The 19,989-nt window shown below is 48.4% G+C and overlaps 1 protein-coding gene across 9 annotated transcripts in view; it reads right to left on the bottom strand.

Moving 5' to 3' along the window:
- Atxn7l1 (ataxin 7 like 1) overlaps nucleotides 1-16,321 on the bottom strand; it is a 232,423-nt gene extending 216,102 nt beyond the window's left edge. For 8 of the 9 annotated variants that reach the window (XM_059279071.1, XM_059279062.1, XM_059279063.1 and 5 more), the window contains exons 1-2: nucleotides 16,141-16,321; nucleotides 15,571-15,639 (exon numbers count right to left, since the gene is read on the bottom strand). In XM_059279071.1, the coding sequence (XP_059135054.1) occupies nucleotides 15,571-15,639; nucleotides 16,141-16,321 (250 nt within the window). The remainder of the gene's footprint in view (nucleotides 1-15,570; nucleotides 15,640-16,140) is intronic. The other variant, XM_059279064.1, reaches the window with a different exon arrangement.
- Nucleotides 16,322-19,989: the final 3,668 nt, after the last annotated feature.

The raw sequence follows: 19,989 nt of genomic DNA, 5'->3' as shown, positions 1-19,989 counted from the left end.
ATGGGTGTGGGTGTGTGGGTGTGTGTGTGTGTGTGTGTCCCATGACTCACACTGGCGATCAGAAGACAACTTTCAGGAGTTGATTACTTCCTTTTATTGTGGATTCTGGGAGTCGAACGCAGGTCATCAGGCCTGCATGCCAAGCTCCTTGGCCATTTGAGCTATCTCACTGCCCCATGTGAGCTATCTCACTGCCCCATGTGAGCTGCCCCCTTCTAGAATCTTCACTAGTTAGTTCAGGCTTCCTAACCTTTCCTCCTCAGAAAGCAAAAGCACCCGCAGCCTCTCAGATCTCTGTGTTATCAGAAGAAGGCGGCCCCCTGGTCAGTCCAGTGTCACCCCCGGGCTGTACAGCCTGGGAAGTGGAATGCCAGCCTTCTCTGAACCCTTCCATGGGCCTCCATTCCTGTCAGCTTTGATGAGGAAGTGTGCTGTGCCGCCGGGAAGCGCTCAAGTGATCCCTCCTCAGAAGCCGGTTTTCTTCACGTCCCCAACACGGGCATGAAGCAGCATCATGCACAATGGCCAAGAACAACTTTGAAGAGGGGGAAACAAGCTCAAATTTCAGTAAGACAAACGTGTTGATAAACAAAATGTATTATGTACATGCAACAGAATTGTGTTCAACCCGGAGAAAGGAAGTTCCAAATTCTCCTCAGCATGGATGACCCTTGGAAGCACTCTGCTAAGTGAAACAGGCAGTTAAAAGGAGAGATTCCAAGTGATTCCTTTTCCACGAGGGGCCTGGAACACATCAACTCACAGACACAAAAGCATGCCAGGAGGGAGCAGGGGGCGTTGCTGTTAATGGACAGTTTCTGTTTCGGACTTCACAGAAGTTCTAGAAATGGATGGAGGAGCGGGTCCTACACGCATGTGCTCAGTGTCACGGGTCCTACATGCATGTGCTCAGTGTCACTGAAGGCTGTGCTTTGAAATGGCTAAAACACTAAATTTGTCACCATGTATATTTTGAAGTTTAAAAGGTAAGTGAATTCTATTATACTGTGGCTAAAGAAAGAGACCTTAAAACAAAGAGAAATTGCAACATTATCTGAGTGGGGGGGGCGGGGCGGGAGGGAGTTGGTTTTCCACACCAAAAAAAAAAAAAAAAAAAAAAAAAAAAGTTCCCTCAGAGCGCCATTTCCCAGGCTTATCTCTTCTGAAGGGGAAGAAGCTCAAGTCCTCTGAGGAAGGGCACCCTGACTTGTCACCATGGCCTTCCTCCTCCGCCCTCTGCCCACAGCCACAGCTCCACAGGCAGCCAGATTCTCCCACAGGCCTGCGGCAGCCAGGCCCATTCTCAGTAGGCATAAACTGCCATCCTGCTATAAATCCTCTCCCACAAAGCGCTGGATACTGGTCCTCTCTCCCCTTGCCAAGAAGTCTTTTTCTGACCATCTGTAATCCATTCAGAGGCAACCGACAGGAAATGGCGGCAAGGAAAACCCCAGAAAACGCAACTGGTGGGCCCACCTCTCCTCCAGCTCCGGGCCAGCACCAGGAAGTGGGCCTTTCTCTGGACACAGAACATCTGTGGGAATTCTGAGTGTGGCTGGGCATCTGTCAGGGGCTAAATGAGCTTGAGACAGATGCTCACAAAATTTGGTAAGAAAAGCATGCTGTATTGAGCTTTTAAATTAGTTCTGGGGAAAACTCCTTTGGAAAAAGCAAAACAAACCCCAGACCTAAGAGGGAAAAAGAATCATATGAAAACTAACCTCAACATTGCTTTCTTCTGATTTCTATGGACAATTAGACCACAATTTGAAGTAATGAAAATCTTTGTTATTGTGGCTCACCCTCCAGTCTGGTATTGTCAGCTGCCTGGTAGTGACAGCTTCATTTACTTTGGCACCAGAAGCTCAGGCTCTCAGCACACAGCAGTGGTACTTTAAGTAGTTAAAAGTTATATGATAGAAGCTTACAACTTGACATATTAAAAAATTACAGCTTATTATTTCTTATTTATCTTGGTATACTGTGATAGTATGGATGTGTTGAGCAGAGGTTAGCAACTTTCTGGAAACAGGTAGTGTGATCAGTAACATCTTTAGGCTTTGGGGCCATAGGACCTGTCTTCAGAACTTCGCTCAGCCATAGTACTGGGAAAGCAACCTCAGACAGAAAATAAACGACCAAGTGTGGCTCTACTCCGGTAACCCCTCTCTTCTCTTCACACGGTCTCATGTAGCAGCCCAGGCTGGCCTCAAACTTGACATGTAGACCAGGCTAGCCTTGAACTTATTTATGATCCTCCTGCCTCTGCCTCCCCAGTGCAAGGATTTCAGGCATGTACCACCATGCCTGGTTTTATTCCTTTCAGATGAGTCAACCTAGTGCTTGTGAGCATGCTAGGCAAGCATTCTACCAACTACCTACACCCAAAGATCTGCAATAAAATTCAGATTATAAAAACTGGCTGTAGTTGGATAGTGCCACTAGGTCTGCATTGCTACCTACTGCCCAAGAAGTTGTTCACACTGTATTTGTACTGTGGACTTTTTAACTAGACAGTAACTAGCCTCATCCCTGAGTCCACACTGAAAGCTTGAGATGCAAGGTTTAGAATTCAGAAAAAAACAAAAAGCACTGGATGAGATAAAATTTATAACAATTTAGAATATTTTATTATTGATCAATTGTTTGCTAAACAGCATTTTATCAGTACATTTTATTATTAGCAACTTTTTAGAGTAGGTTGCTAAATGTTCATTAAAATAATACTGATAGTAATGGATTAATTGTAAAAAAAAAAAACAAAAACAAAAACAAAAAAAACCTTAAGGTACATGTGTGTAGGGGGGGTGGGGGGGATTTGTCCTCAGAACCCCAAAGAGAGAAATCAAGATGCACATAAATATTACTAAACCAAAAAAGAAAGAAAGAAAGAAAGAAAGAAAGAAAGAAAGAAAGAAAGAAAGAGAAAGAGAGAAGGAGAGAAAGAAAGGGAGGTTGCTTCCTTGAAATCCCATGGAAGTCTGCAGTGGTCCATCACATGGATGAAGCTGTGGTTTGTTTGGTCCTGATGGAATTTCACCATAACATCCTTTTCCAAGAGTTGCTGTCTGTCAAACCGAAAGCTCTCCAAAGGCCTCTGCAGCTCTTCCCTGGAACACTCTGACTCTCCACATTCTAGCCATTTTTGCTGTCTCTATCTGGAATGTTCACCCTTCCTTCCTCCCTCCCTCCCTCTCTCCCTTCCTTCCTTCCTCCCTACTTTTCTTCCTTCTCTCCTCTCTCGCTCCCTCCCTCCCTCCTTTACTTCCTTACAACTTGAACTTGGCTTCTACAGCACATCCTTTACTGTGTTCCAGACAGAACCATACCCAAACAGCCCTGTGCTTGTGTCAAAGGTCTTGCTGACCACAGACTGACGTCTCTCCCTTTCCTTTCATTGGGGATCACTGCCGCTCTGCATCCTCTGTGCAGTGTCAGGGACTCCAGTGAGCTGCAAGGTGAGTTCCTGGAGGGCACCGGCCAACTCTGTTTCCTTGTCAACCCACACAAAGGGCTCAGCCCTGTGGCACCACATCCTGGGTGCTCAGTGGTTTTCTGCTGAACCAGTGATACAGGAAGCACCCTCGCTTCCTAACACACAGGGGCATCACTCACCTGAGTACGCAATTTGACTCAGTGGTTCACCTAACCCAGGCTAAACAAATACTCCAGCTGGAATGTGAGAACCAGATTATTTTAAGTGTAATTATCTTCTTCCTTCCCCAAATTAAAGTAGAGGGTCCCTTGAGTGTTCTCGATGATTTAAAACCCAGGCTCTACCAACCAGGTCTGGCTTGCACTCTCCGTCCTGGGGCTCCCCGTCTGAGCTTCCACACGATTATGTCTTCACAACACACATCTTGAAGTTACAGCACACCAATCCTTGACCTTGCCCTCCCCACCAGCTTAAGAATCACGGTGTTCAACCCCAGTCTCAGAAAGCTGGTAATTAAGGGGAAAGCCCTTACTCTGCCTTTCAAGAGGAATTTAAAGGAGTAGTTCCTTCCTCTTCGTCAGAATGAGTTCTTCTTTATAGAGAATGCTGACCAGAAAAAGTAGGTCAGAAAGACAGAGTCCGTAAAGGATCATCCCACTCCCCCTCCGAAGAAATGATGAATCCAGGCAAGGACCACTGACGGATGCCAAGGGAGCTTCAGGAATTCCCTGCTATGGAGCAGAGATTTCACTGAGAGCCAGAACGGTCCCCACACAATGATGTTCTCATTGCAGAAGGAAAACCCATCTTTGTAATGTATAGCATGTTTTGTATCAGATGAAGCTCTGAAAACTCAAATGTGTTAGCTCAAAACAACACAATCAAGATGTGACAAAAGCGACAGACACTTAGAGGTGGAGTGTCGTTAGGTCTGCAACTTATTTTAAAACGTTACAGAAATATTCTATATTCCTTACCAAGAACTGGATGGATACATTTTATATATAAATAAATTATATATAATATACAATAAACAAGATACAGTGCAGACCACTGTTTTATTCTATATGGTGTGTACACAGAGACTATTATGGCATCTTATCTTTTCTGTGTGAAAAAATTAAATTGGAAGATTACGGGTGGGGTTTACCTCTGAATAGTAAAAGAACTTCCCGGCACTAGAAAGATGATTCAGTGGGTAAGGCACTTGCCATATAAGCCTGATGACCTGAGTTTGATTTCTGGCACCATGTAAAGGTGGAAGGAATTGTAAGAGTTGAGGGCCCAAATGCATGGTGGGCACAGCCTGCAGCACAGTGTCCAGAGGAATACATAGGCCATATAGCCTGTATAGCCTGAGAGTCTGGGAAGATTATCTCCAGGCACAGGCTGGTTCCAGCAGCAAAAGAGTGGGTGTGAGCCCAAGGAAAGATACCATAGGCAGAGGCAGAGACAGAGGAGGAACTGGCCCAAGACACCTGTGAGGACAGTCTACCTGCTGGGATGAGGGGACTCGATGCCGGACCTGGAGGGCCGTGGTACCTGAAGCCACTAACAGTGAAGTAAGGAAAAGTGTTCATTTATTGAACACCTGATAAATGTAAATTTGGGGGAGATTAATTTTTGAAATGGTGTGTAAGGAAGGGGAAGGCAGGAGAACTGAATACGAAGAGAGTAAAACAGTTTGGGTCATGGAGGACAGGCTAGCCCAGGATGATGGCAGAGAGTGGAAGCCAGAAATGCTCTCAGAGTAAGACGCAGACACCAGACACGAGGCTAGATATGGGGGTCAGGGAGAGCACATGTCTGCTCTAGCTTCTGAGTGAAGAGAGTGTGGGGGTCCACAGAAACACTTGAGGGTGCTAGAGGATGCAGCCCTCCAGGGACAGAGAAGGAGCACTCTGCTGAGAAGCTGGGGTTGGTGACAGACACACTCATCTCCACAGAGGGAATGGTAAGGGTTGAGCAGGCAGCAAGGTCTCCAGACAGCAGAAGCTACATGAGGAGCAGGCAAAAGAGGAGATATGCATGCCGCTAACCCTCTAAAGGAAGCACGGGCTTCTCACGGTTCTCCGGCTGTCTGTTGTTTAAAGCAGGAACATCCAGCCTTCTGACACTGTGATGTGACTCTGTCACCTACAAATGTGTTGAGTGTACTCTTGGCTAGCCTGGAATGCACTTGGACCGTGGGCCAAGGTTAGACACATCTGATTTACAGAAGTTCCCAGTAACTCCATTTGGAGACCAGGGAGACCCTTAATCTGTTCAGACCTGATTTTTATATTCTGGGTCTATCTTTACCACTTAAGTCTTTTGTTCAGCCACAGGAGGTGGCAGCGTTCATCTGCACACATGTCCTGTTTGGGCCTTACCCTGCTTCTGCAGAGGATGGTAAGGAGGAATACAGGGGGGTAGGGGAAGCTCCCAGGGATGGGATGAAGGGTGGGAACGTGGTCAACGGGGCTCTTATTCATAGGCCACATAGGGCTTTCCTTACCCCACAGTAACCAGTGGCACTTTCCAGTGGCTCTCTCCCTTCCTCCTAGTCTGGGATATGACACCGTGACCTTTATCAGGAAAATAAAACAAGGAATAAGGTCACCAGTCAGCAGGCCAGGGCACTAAAGTCCCACACAGAGGAAGGACTGCAGGAACATCAACAATGCTGAAGAAAAATCACGAGAGATTCTCTGGTGTCTGCAATCACGGTGGGGGGAGAACAGCATCTTTGAGGCCAGTAGGAGCATCACATACACAATGCTCAAGTGGCCTTGCTAATGAAGAGCAGATAAAATCCAGAGTGGCAGAGGCTGAACATGGCTACCTCACCCTGTCCTCATGTGGAAGATGCAGTCTGTGTCTTTCTCAGCCACTCAGGTCCGAAGAATCTCCTTCATCACTGCCCTCAGAGCCAGCGACAGCTAGGGCATGCTGTGGCTGCAGGAGGCAAAGGGCTTTCACACCCACTTAGCAGGCATATCACCATCAAAAGGACACCTTGAATGTGGCAGGAATTGAAAAGCTACCTGCACTCAGTCATCCAAAGCAGCACACCCTTCACGAAAATACTAACAATTCCAACGCCAAGAGCAAACTGAACAGCAGCCTAGAAGATGTTCAAAAGGGGGAAAAAAGAGAGACATCATCACTGTAGATAGATGCCCCTAGAGTTGCTTGGCAACCGTCTTTGCTAACACCTTCTTCTAAAAAGGAACAGTTTGTATCAGCTCCTCAGCTTCCCTGGGGCCAGTGCTCTGACCACACAGGCCCAAAGCTGGGGCCTCGGGATGAGAAAGCCCAGCCTTGATGGATCTGACAGAGGCGAAGGGGATAGACAACTAGTCTCTCTGCACTACTCTGCTGCAAGGACACAATCCCCCGACAGGGCTGGGCCAGGTGTCAGGGAGCAACACTAAGGTCCTTGCTCGGTGCCTGCAGAAGCCCATGTGAGCACCTCTTAGATGTGTCTTCACCGCAGTCTCACACTATTCCAAGAACCAGAGACATTATGGCCCTGATTAGAGTACAGACTCTGGGATTGGCCAGCCTCAGGGTTCGAATCCCAGCTCCCCTATTTCTCAGCTGAACCACTTAGGTAAATGACTCAATCCCTCTGAGCCTTGGCTCCCCGGTTTCTAAAATTCAGCTAAGATCAGGATTTCCCTCACAGGTGATCATGAGGACCCAATGACAATATGAACATCTGGCCCAGTGTCAGGTAGTGTCCTGGCCCACTCCTGAAACAACCTTGATACAATCTGTCCCCTGGAAATGGCAGCTCGGATAAGACAAAGAAGAGGACCTGAGTATTTGGTAAAAATGACCATAAGCACAGCTTACGTTGCTGGGTACCTATAGGATGCCAGATAGTATCTCATTTATTTTTACAGCAACTCTGAGAGGAACTATTATTCCGTTCTGAAAATGAGGAAATTAAATCTGAAATTAACACACAGCTGGGAAATGGTTGAGTCAAAATTTAAATAATGCTGCATGAAACTCCCAAGGCTGCCATGCCAATGAACTCTCTGTGTGTAGTGAAATACACACAGCATAGCATTAACCACTGTAGCTATTTTTAAGTGCACAGTTTGGTGGCTTTAAATACATTCATACTGTCACAGAACCCTCACCACTGGCCATCTCCAATCTTTTAGCCTCTATACCCAAAACTCTGGGCCCACAGAGGCCAAACTTTACATTTCCAATCCCGGCCCCCATGATGCACCATTCTATTCTATCCACACAAACATGACTCCTCTAGGAGTCACAGAAGCGGGCTCAGGCAGGATTTGCCCTTGTGAGGCCAGCGCATTAGGGGCACGGGGAAGGACTGGGAACTGAAACCTGGGCCTTGTGCATGCTAGGCAGATGCTCTACCACTGAGCTGAACTCCGATCTTGGTCAATATACTTTTTAGAAGAACTGGACATCACCTTGGTAAGGGAAGGTATCTCAACTGTCTACCATCTACCCCTACAACACCATCACCTGTTTGCCTAGCCCCAGACTCCATGACCTACTGGGGTACTGGGCCAGGCCACACTGCTCCCTGCTGAGGGTGTCCTTGTACCATCAACATCCACAAACTCAAAATCTGCTTTGCAGAAGTCAGCACGTCAGTATAACCTTTGCGTGTTCAGAGAGTCCATCTTTGACGCGTGCATCTTCCGGTGACAGTGACCTGCACCAGTTTGTCCTGCCCTGGCCAGCACTCAGTTTCCTTCTTTTCATGAAGCACCTTAAAACTGGCAGGCGGAATGGGGGGGCGGGCACAAGGGTAAAGCATCTACATGAAAACAAATGCTCTAGCCACACAGGAATTCCAGCTTTCCTCGCAGGAACTGAGTGAACCAGGCTAAGCCCTCCGCTGCTCAGGATCCTAAGCCTAGGCCTAAGCCCACTCACAGGAAGGGCCTTCCCAAGTTCTCCCCATCAGTTCCAGTGTCTTAGGGTTCAAAGTCAGGTCCATTCAGCAGAGGCAGCCAGTCTGAGCCCTGTTACTGCAGGATCCTAGACTGAGTTTTAGAAGAGAAACACAGAAGTCCACCCTTGCCATTCACTTTCTACAATATTCAGCAAAGATCCAAGCCATTGGCTAATGCTCTGTTTCTATGACAGCTACATTTGACTGCTGAAGTCGCTGAATGACCACTTTTCCCAGATGTAAACACTAGGTTGCTTGGGGTGTGGGGTCCTCAGATACAAACAAAGGATTTCATCAGGACCAGTTCTCACCGCGTCGGCTGCTACCATTAGATAGAAGGTAGCAGAAGGATGTCAGGGATGAAGCCAAACATCACAAACAGAACTCTGCCCAGAGCATAGGAAGATGATCTACAGAGAGGCACGGAGAAACTAGCCCATCTAACTTTCCCCCATCAGCTCCACAGCAGAGTCAACAGACCCCTCGCCAGCTGGTGACTGAATGGGTCAACATGGCCCTACAGCCCTAGATGATGCTGTCAAGCACGTGACATACCCATCGAAAGCCATCAGGAGCCGGGCCTGGCCCTGCCCTCCAGGCTCCCGAGTCCTTAACGTGGAGATCTGGAAGCTGCTCTGTTCTCTTCATGCTCACCCCCATTTCAGGCATATCCCACGGGTAATCAAACTGCACAGAATGCAGTTGTATTTCCAGTCTGACTTTCAATATACACTGAAATCTGGGTGCTTTGCCAGGGTGCTTCTGACATCAGGGACCACTCAATTCCAAATGCCACCATTATCAGAATCCTCCTGTCACCATAGTGAGGGAGGGCTGGGCCAGTCCAACAGGACCTGACCCCCACTGCTGCCACTGCTGACCTCAGATGGAGCCACGGGCTGGGAGACTTTGGAGGAGTTCCTGGAGAGACTCTTGAACTTGGCCGCAGCACTGCCGAGAGCCACGGTCCACTGGCCCTGTTGGGCAGCTGGTAAGGCTGACTCAGGCATGGGCTGTAGGCCCAAGACAAGGAAGAGTAGCAAAGTGCCCCCGAATTTTTCTCTCACTACTGCCCAGTGTTCTTACTTCTCCGGCTTCGCTTTATTCTGGTGACTCTCCACCAGATCACTCTGCCTCCCCAGCACATGTGGAGACCTTTTGGTTGTCTACATTTGAAGGGGTGAAGGGTCACTACCGGAAACCAATGAGCAGCACATGATGCTCCCTGTCACAAAGAAATACCTGCTCAAAATGTCATCAGTGTCACTGGTGGGAAAATGGGCCCCTCTGTTCTGCCAGCTTCCCTCCAGCAATTAAACCTTCTGAGTTCTAGAACATTCCATATTCTCTTGTACTTTGGGCATTCACATATACTGTTTCGTCCAACTCCACCTTGTCCAGGTCCGCACAATGGGAACTTCCATTATCCTTCATGTTGCAGTTGAAGTAAAATTTCTTCTGGAAGGGTCTAACCTAAATCTGACCCTCCTCTCATGCTCTCCAACAACACCCTGCTTTCTCTGTCAGGACACCCCTCACAATCACTGTGGCTTTTGTGATGCCTGAGGCTGCTGCCAGGAAGGAAGAGCCCCCAGGGAAGGATCACTGTGTCTACCACTACTGTGTCCCCGAGTCATCCCAGAGCTGGCACTACAGGGTCGGGTGGGAGAGGGGTAGGGGCAGCACCTTCCTATACACAGGTACCTCAGAAGACCAGGCCTCATACTGTCCTTACACCCTTATACTAACAGGTAGTCCTCCAAGACAGACAGAAATGGCAAGATGCTAGACTGTAGCTGGGAGCTGTCACTCACACAGTACAGAGGTCATGGGAGTATGTATGTATTTATTTCAATGCACCCAAGGTTATCTTTGGAAAGATACAGAAACAAATGGATGCGTGAGAGACTTTCCAGTAAAGTATATACTCTTGAATTCTGTAACTTGGAGATTATTTTTAAGTAGCTTTTAGATGAATTTAAGGTCTACATCTTCAAAGCTAAAGAATAAACAAAAAATCTACTATTCTTATAGAAGATGAAGGCCCAATCTAACTCAAGCCTTGACGGTAATATTTTGTATACAGTTTCCAAGCCAACTTCCTGTTCTAGAGGAAAGGAAAGCCACGCCACATTCTCCACATAGGATCTGGGCACGAGGAAATTCTCGTAACTTCCAAGAGATACTCTTTTCCAAAGCTTTGCGTTTCCCCGAGTGGACGGTCTGGCTGCCCTTGCTCAGCTTGGCTGCCCTGCTTGTCAGGTGGGCACCACTGTACGCCTTATTTTTCCAACACCTCACTTCCTCTCCCTCTCTCCTCTCCTTCCAGGACAGGGCAACAGATGCCACTGAAAGGCCACCATAAACAAGTCTTGCTGCTCCCAGCAAAGTGGAGGAGGACAGGTGTACCTGAGAACAAAGTTGAAATTAATAGTGAAAATGAGGTTTATCTGTGCAATCTGTAGACTCGGGCCTTCCCATCTCCTATTAGCATAGATAACAGAGTTGTCTGTGTAATGATAAAGAAGCTGAAGACAGTTTCCCATAAATCTCCATGGCCTGTCTCTAGCTTCCCTGGCTTGGGCTGTAAGAATACGTCATCTCCCCAGGCCAGCTGCCATTTCTCCCTCTAAGCTGCTCCCCTCCAGCCCTAACCAGGAGCCCACGCAGGGCCCATTCCCACATTCCCTGCTCTCTCAGTGTCTCAGGAGCACTTCCACAGCATGCCTGCTCTGCTCCAGCTCACTTTGTGACTGGAAGCATTTCACATTTACCTTCACCAAATGAAATGCTGGAAACCTTAGACACACTCCTGCCCAAGTACCGGCTTCCAAAAGGCCCAGAAATGTCCTTAGAGGACTCACTTTTCTCCATAATAAATGAAACAACTTACCATTTCAAATGTATTTTTGTAGACCTCAGAAGCTACCAGAAAGAGGGAAGAAAAATCATGTTCTGAAGCCATGAGCTGCCTAAGTATTTTTCTTCTGCTTTTGACAAAACCCACTTCTTAGCTTTAGTCTATGAAAAATACTATGTCCACATAAATTGTTTTAAATCATTAAGTTTCATAAAATTACAGCACGCTTTGCTCTAAAATTGGAGTTCTTCATACGGTATGTCTTTTCTTTTTACCACAGATGACTTAAAAATTCATGGTAATTAAAATAATACCATTTTACCGAACTAGTTTCAGTAATAAATGATGGTAATAGTTGTAATAATAAAAAAGAATAGAAGCAGGCATGCATTCAGCACCTACTATACGCTGATCTCTCTCCTATTACCTCATTCACACTTCCAGCTAACATCTGTTTTATAGGTAAGGGCTCTTCTGAGACACATGGACCCCACTCTTTGTCTAAAAGTTGGCATTTATTTTAAAAAAGGTGGTTGAGGTCCTTAGTAATGAGAACATCTTCCCAAATTGAGTAAGACTTTCGCTTGGGAAAAGTCTTCAGGTGACAGGTAGGTACCAAGCTGGAGGAGAGAATAGTGTGACATACAGCGTTAGCATAGGAAAGCAGCCTTCCTTGGAATTTTCTATCATAACCCAGTTCTCATGAAGACTGGGCCAACAAGGTTCCTGGGACCCTCCTCTGAGGAAAGCTTACGGCTTGACAGACTCAAGTTGAGGCCAGAGTGCTCTTCATAGGGAGAACACAGATTTGGTGGGTGCTCTACTTCCGTGGGGTCTGGACTTGTGGGGTCTAGACTCAGCCCCTCTCTTCCATGGGGTCTAGACTCAGCCCCTCTCTTCTGTGGGGTCTAGACTCAGCCCCTCTCTTCCATGGGATCTGGACTCAGCCTCTCTCTTCTGTGGGGTCTGGACTCAACCCCTCTGTTCTGTGGATTCTGGACTCAGCCACTGAAGACCCTAAACCACTCACAACCGTTTCTAGTAAGCAGACTACACAGTGATTTTTTTTGTCAGCATTGAGATAAACTTAAAAACTGAGAAACTACTCCCAGTTATTCTCAATTTCTGAAGTCATTTAAGGATGCTTTGTTGTTTTGTTTTGTTTTTTTAAATGTGAGGGGTTTTGCTGTTGTTCGTTTTTTCTTTTTCTTATTTGTTTAAGTTTCTTTGGAGTCAGGCTGTTCAGCATGAGTGCATCTTAAAGGTAGCGACAGTCACTAGTGAAGCCTGGGTAAGAAGTCTCAGAGGGATTGTGGTGGGCAGTTAGTCCCAAACCCCTTGCTTTACAGCTGGAGAATCAGCCCCGAGGAGTGAAGCTCTCCCCAGGGCCTAAGTGGGGAGCTGGCTCCCAGTTCTCCCTGGTTCATCTTTCAGCAAAGCTGCTCTAAGGCAACCCTCATAAGCCCAGGCCAAAAGGAATTAGCAACAGTTTACAATTCAAATGCCTTCGCTGAGTTCTTTGTAACTACAGTTTTAGAGGGAATAAGAAAGCTGATGAGCAGACTTCAGAGCTAACGGTTCCTAATCAACACAGGTGACGAATCAAAGCAAAGGAAGGTTGGTGAGACAAGGGACGCACCAGGAATGATACTGCAACCACCAGGTTATTCAGAAAGTGCCTATGGATCTTCCAAAGCAGTGGTGAGAACGCTCAGAAGGCAAAGGATTCTTGTTTTATATTTCCAGTCTAACTTCCCTCTCTGACTTCAGTCTAAAAATGATTGCATCACACCAGTGCTCAAAGAAGCAGTATTCACAATAGTCAAAGGTGGAAGTGACCCACATATCCAATGGGTGAGTAGTATATATAGAAGGGAACAGGACTCTACATTGAAAAGGGGTGTACCAATACATCATATAGCATGGACGAATCCTGAACACACAAGAGGAAGAAGATAACACAAATGACAAATATTGTGTGATTCAGCTTACACGAGGACTCTAGACCAGAGACCTTCACAGAGACAGAAAGAGAACGGGAGCAGCCAGGCCTTGGGGGGGGGGGGGAGCATGGGAAGTCCTCATATACATACGCTGGTACAGAGTTTCTGCCTGAGACGGTGAAAAGGCTGGGAAACGGGGTGGTGATGGTTGTAAATACCACTGGGCTATATACTCAGAAGAGCTTAATGTGGTAAGTTTTATGTTATTTACTAGGTACCACAACAGTCAGTCCTGCTGGTTCTCGATTTCAACCTAAATTTTTATTCTTTTATGACCACATGTCTTCTCAAGACCTGCTTCTAGCCAACTGCACCAGTCATGTATACCCATAAACACAGATCCCCAGCGTCCCACAAGGGCCACTTTATGTCCTGCAACAACCTTCCACAAATATCTACCCACCCTAAGGCCTCCCACCTGATGATTCCAACAAGGAGGCCCAACGTGACCAAACACTCTGACACAGAGTCCCAGCCCAACCTTGAAGTTCTTACCATGGAACACGGATTTGTTGCACATATTTTTTTTTCTTTTCCTGTAAGGAAAGCTGAACTCCTATACCAGGACGACCTCAGGAACCTCTCAACCTCTCACCCAAGGCCACTCCACCAGGCCCACAACAAAGAGAGGAAGTCCATGCGTGGCTATGTAGGCCAACCGCATGGCACACTGAACAGTGGGTGTCCCCCATGAAGATGCATTCAACTAGAAGCAAAATCTTTGTACCTTTACAGGACAGAGGACGTGATAAGCCAGATGTAACATCTGTGACTTCTGAGGGAAGGAGAGCTTTTCATTTGCCCTTAAAAGAATCCATTTCTCATGCAGCAAAGAGAATCTGGGAACATGAGAAATAGATAGCGGTAGCCGGAGAATCCCAATGCATCTCCCAGGCCTGCCCAGGTGCCAATCCCAGGATGCCGTAGCCTTTCGTCAACTTTAACATACAGGCTTCTGCACCTTCATCGTGGCAACGAAGCTGGTGATCTCAGAGCTCAGCTCTCTGAGTGGTTCAGGACCTCAAGAGTTTCCCGTGAAGTGACAATCACCAGGGATCCCTTTCCATTGCCAACACACATGGACATTTCGCACAAATAAGCTGCCACTTGTAAGGAGCCCACTTGACATCATTCCCTCGTGCATCCTAAACACACACGTCAAAATCACGCTAAGATATTTAGAGGCAAACATCTTTAGAATAATGTTTTGTTCCCAAAGTACTTAATTAGCAGACACACAGAGCTAGAGAACCGCCCTTGAATACACATTTTAACCTCCGCATTATTCTTTCTGGAAGAGCAAATTTTCCTCACTGGATAGTCGAGAATTGATGCGCCACTGAAAACCAACAGTCTTGGGTGTCAGTCCGCAAACTGAGGTCCACCTTTCCAAGCAGGTTCCATCCACCTTTTCAGGCAACACCCCCTGTCATCAGTGGACTAGTCTGTCAAATGGGTTTTCTCCATTCATCGAGGACAAGCAAATGCTCCTACGGTCATGTCTTAACTTTTTTAACACCTCCCAGCGATCTCCTGCACCTTCCTCCCACGGCCAGCTTTGGCCAGTTGTATACTCAACGAGTGCATCCCAATTCAAATGAACCCATCTTTTCTCTAAGCAGAAAGTGCCTCCAGAGGAGCTCCATTTGAAGCCAGAGGCCAGAGTGTCCAATGGTGGGCTTGCAAACAGCAAAACTGACTTACACAACCACAGGTATGTGATGCCCAGGCCTGGCACTATGGGCTTCACTCACAGACCCAGAGCCGAGATCATCTGTCTGTTCCAGGTGTCATATTTGCATGCTGGGAAGCACAGATTGGCTAGGGATCTGCACATACTGATGCCCCTACAATCTTCGACCAGACACAAAATGTCACTGCAGCCAAGGCTTGCCATGCGCAATGCTTTTCAGTGAGAGTGGAGAAGTCGCTGCTGGCTGGGATGACTGACCATGTGGGGTTCTTTACAACTTGTGAATTTACACACAAGAGAGGCTGGAATGCTTGTGAAGGGTGCCCCACGCCTCACACAGGGATTTCACACCCCACCACCACCATTGGCCAATGGCGCTTCAAGGAGAATGGCAGATACCATCAGGAGGAGACACGGGCTCCAGTGGAGTGCGGTGAACTTCTGCCTCCATCCTCTCCCAGTCTGCGTCCCCCCGCCCCAGCTGTATTTATACTTCGAAGGAAGTTAACAGTGAAGCAGTAGTCACCCGGGCGTGCTCAATTTTTGACAAGCCTTAGTCACTCTGTACCCAGCAGAACAATTCGCATTATATTCCAAAGCTGTGAAGACTGCCACACAAGCTAACACTACAATGCCAGGAGCTCCACTTACCTTCTTTATTAAGCCTCATAACCTCCCTGCTTCTGCCACCCTCTTTTCCAGCCTCTTCTAAATCTACATCTGCAGATGAAACAGAAAAGGAGAAAAGAAAATGAGGAAAAAAAGGGGGGGAAAGCCAAAGTCAGGGGGGAGGGAGAGTGTTTATTGGCAACAGATCGATATAAATACTGTATCTGAAAATCTTGCAAAAATTGACAATGCAACATTTTCTCCCGAGTCCGGGTTTCCATCTACCTGGCCCAGATAGGTACCAAAAAAACTATGCAAGCAGCAACAGAGTTGCCTTTTAAACAGATACCACCGTGGGGCTGCGAAAGCCCACCCCGCGGGCTGCCTGCCCCAGGGAGCCGGACACAGACAGACAGACAGCCTTGCTGGCAGCCGGGCCTCTCTGTGTTCTGATGGTCTGTGTCTGTGTGTATTTATTTAGAGAGAGAGGGAGAAGCATGGAGGACGCCGGGGGCCACTCTCTCTCACACACACACACTTTTTCCCAGTGGCTCTAGGTGAATGGAAAGGTTACAGGATAATAAAAGGAGGAGCAGGCGGTGGGGTTCTTACTGTCGGAGCAGTGTAATTTGGCGGCGTCGATCCAGGAGGACCAGGGTTTGCCCAGAAACGCCTCCGGACTGGGCACTTTGCGGTGCAGTGTCGCCATTGCTGTTCCTTCTTGTTGCTTTTTCCCTGTTCCTTCGGCAGCAGCAGCCGAGAGACACGGGATTCGAGAACGCTCCGACGTCATCTTCGGAACGTTCCGACATTGAGTGCTCTGCGAGGGGGAGGAGGGCGGCGGAGGAGGCAGGAGGCGGGGCGCGCTCGGCCCTGCCCGGCCCTGCTGTGCCGCGCGTGGCCGCTGGGGGCGCCAGAGAGGCGCGCAGTGCGCGGGGCCCCGGAGAGCGCGCAGTCGGGCTGGCGGAGCGCAGAGCGGTGCAGAGGCCGGGAGCCGCGCGGGTTCAGCCGGGCAGGGTCGCCTCGAGCCAGGATGCTGCGCACCGCCGCCTTGTCCAGCCAGCAACCCCGCAACTGGAGCGACCCCCGGCAGAAGTAAAGGCGGCCTTTCCGGCAGTCGCCGCTGGAGGACCCAAAGTTTTGCACGCTGCATGCCCCTTCCTCCCGGGGGTCCAGTCACCCATCGTGCCAAGTCGCCGAGGGATACCGGGGGCTTAGTGGGGACCAGATCGGCTGTTCTGCACCGCTCCACCCCTACCCCCCAGGACAGGGCGGGGACTCTGGCGAGTGCACCTCCCACTACCATACCACCCTGTCTCTTCTCTTGGTGAGCCTTGGAACCCGGTGCTGCACAGATGCCTTCGGGAGCCAGAAGCAAAGAGGAAAATGGACGTGGCTCAGACAAGCAGGTGAGTAGGGGCGACGGGAGCGGCCATCCCATCCTGGGCTGCGGGGCAGGCAAAATTCCAAACTCAGTTTGTCTCTGGTGACCCGGAGCGTCTGCGCGACGCGTGTCCCGGCTGGCAGGGCCACCGCAGAGACTTTGCTCCGCGAACAGCAGAGCCGGAGCGAGCTCTACGCTTTTGGGGGAGGCAGCCTGGCCCTTCCCTCAGACCCAGCGCTTCCTACGGAGCGTGCAGGGTGGTGGGGGCACTAGGCATCCCACGGGAACCCGACTCCCCAGAGAGTGGTGCCTTGAGATGTCCCGCCTGACCCTAGGGGCAGGTAACTGAGACCTTTTAACATCTAGTGTTATCTCTTTAAAATTGTTTGCTTACTAGGAATTTTTTACATAAACTGTAAAGACACCCTTACCCCACAATCAATAACTTTTCTATTTGCCCAGCATCCTTCCATTCTTAACCACTGCTGTTCCCGAGAAACCTTTTGCCCCACACCGAAGCGTTGCTTGATTCTGAGATGTATTCTGGTGGGGCTGGAACGTCCTGGCACTCAGCACCATGCACCTCAAAACCAGCATCAGGCTGGGTGATGACGGAGGATCTCCAGGCTTGTTTCAGCTGTCACGTGTGTGCAAATGGGCCTGCTTCTATCAGACATGAGTAAACCTCGGTTAGCTTTCTTGGATGGATTGTTAGCTAAGGGACAACGGGGTCAGGAATTCCTATGTTAAATACTTGCGGTGTGGGAAACATGTATCATACTTGACATCTTAGATAAGCCAGGCACTATACTTGTCATGTCTTCATCCAGACATCTTTTCAATCAACATTATTTCTCATGGACCAGTTGTTCACACACAGGGACCCGGGAGGGACCCACCCTGGACTTCACAGAGCTGCAGTTGGAGAAGGATCAAGCTTAATTCTTCAGGGGGGAGCTTGACACGTGCACAGTGATGCCAGTATGAAAGTGGTGTGGAATTTCATGGCTGAGCCAGTTCCTTGGAAGAACTGGAAATGAGCTAGGAGTGATCAAAAAATGTGTCACCAAGAAAATGGAAACTGCTTTGCATCTTGGAAATTGGGAAGGATTTATAGTAAGCTGAGGTCTGGTCTTGCCAAGGAAAGGGGACCACGCAGAGGCTCCTTTGAACACAAGCATGTGTGTGGGTGCGGAATGTGGCTTAGCTGTGTCCTACTAGGACCAGGGTTGGGAGGTAGCTGGAGGCAGCTAGGGAAAAAACATGTTCCATTCAGAGGAAATGTCCCCAGAATGGTTTGATGTTCCTTGACTTAAATGAATCCATCTATCCCATCTGCCCTTCTTCTTGCTAAATTTCCCTGAGCATCGTACGTTGGGGGAACTTTGCTATACCATTAGTTTTTCTAAGCGTTCTCAGCATCAGGAAGGCAAGTGTACCACCCACCTTGCAGGCTGGACCACGTCGCCTGCTCTTTCCTGCACTGCTGTCTGGTGATGGATTAGAAACAGGACTAACATGAAACTCCCCCTCACTCCTACCCCAGGAACACCAGTTGGAGGAAGAAAGGAATTCCAGGCCTTTGCTGACTGGTACCACTAGAGCCCGGGCCATAAGCTGATGTGATGAACACAGCTTCTGCTGATAAGTAAAGTATAGGAAACCAGGACATCTGCGCTCTGACGGGGCAGGAAGGCCTCCGTGGGAATGTGTCATCTGCCTTACAATCCCCTTGTTCCTGGCAGAGCCACTGGGCTTCAGTGCCTCGGCTCCTGACACTGTGGTGTACAGACGACTTCTCTACTCGCTGCGGACCAGACTTGGTGGATCGCCAGGGCCACACAGGAGCAATGGTAGCCCTTCTTTGTCCCTTACCTTGAATGGGAAGAAATTGAATGTTGATGTACGTATACAAATTGAAGAAAGCCAGCCTCACTATTTAGTGTGGTTGGGTAGGCTGTTTGAGGACTTGTCAGTGGCATCCATTGCAGTTTGGGCATTTGATTTTGCAATCCCAAATCCAGCTGAACCTCCCTTTCTTGATCTGTTAAATGGGCAACAAAGCTGCTGTTCTCTTGGGATTCCTGTATTGGGTGAAATTAGGGGTTCTGAGCCCTGGGCACAAGGCCTGATGGATAGTAAGTCATCAGACACGTTTGCTATGATTCCTCTCTCTCTCTCTCTCTCTCTCTCTCTCTCTCTCTCTCTCTCTCTCTCTCTCTCTCTCTCTCTTTCGGTTGTTTCATTGGTTTTGCTTTGTTTGCTTGGTTTTTGTTTGTTTGTTTTGTTGTTTTGTTTTTTGAGATGGGCTGTTACACCATAGCCCGGGATGGCCTCAAATTCAGTGTGACCTCTCAGCAATCTTCCTGCCTCAGTCTCCCACACTGGCTGCCTGTTTCTTCAGTCAGGATGCATGAGATGCTGTGAGCAGCAACTGGCAGTTGGGAAGAGGCCAGCACTCGGATGTGACTGCTTCCAGTAGAAGCTCTGAAACTTCTGTCCCAAACATTCCTGGTCTGGCAGCCCAGGGTAGCCCTCCCAGCATATGGTGAACCCTCTGCAGGAGCTCTTCCACCGGGAACAAAGCTGCCCTTTGCCTCACAATAACAAGGTCTCATAATGGAGAGCAGAATGGGACCTCTACCCACTGTTTTTGTCTTCAAGTTTCTTGCTCCTCACAAAATAAATTTAATATTAGCTTCTAAAAAGTGTTTTGCTTCTGGTGGTGAAATGATAGATCAGAGTGATGACCCGTTACACAGCCCCTTTGGGGCCTATCCCTCCCACATTAGTTACTCTTCCGCTCTGACTAAGCAATGTGCAGAGAGGAAGGGTTCTGAGGTGGTTTGAACGCGTCGTCGCCAGTTGGAACTGTGGGAAAGATTAGGATGTGTCGTCTTGTTGAAGGAGGTGTGTCACGTTGGGGTGGGGGTCTTTGGTATTTCCAAAGCCCAGCCATTCCCAGTTAGCTCTTCTGCCTTGGAGTTGTATCTCAAGATGTGAGCTTCTCTGCTATAATTCTGTGTCACACATGCTGCCATGCTTCCCACCGTGATGGCCGTGGACTCACCCTCTGA

The sequence above is a fragment of the Peromyscus eremicus genome, chromosome 14 (assembly GCF_949786415.1).
Source record: "Peromyscus eremicus chromosome 14, PerEre_H2_v1, whole genome shotgun sequence".
In the NCBI taxonomy this organism is placed as follows: Eukaryota; Metazoa; Chordata; class Mammalia; order Rodentia; family Cricetidae; genus Peromyscus; species Peromyscus eremicus.
The sequence above is the reverse complement of the archived record's forward strand: the minus strand, read 5'-3'. Positions and strand labels throughout refer to the sequence as shown.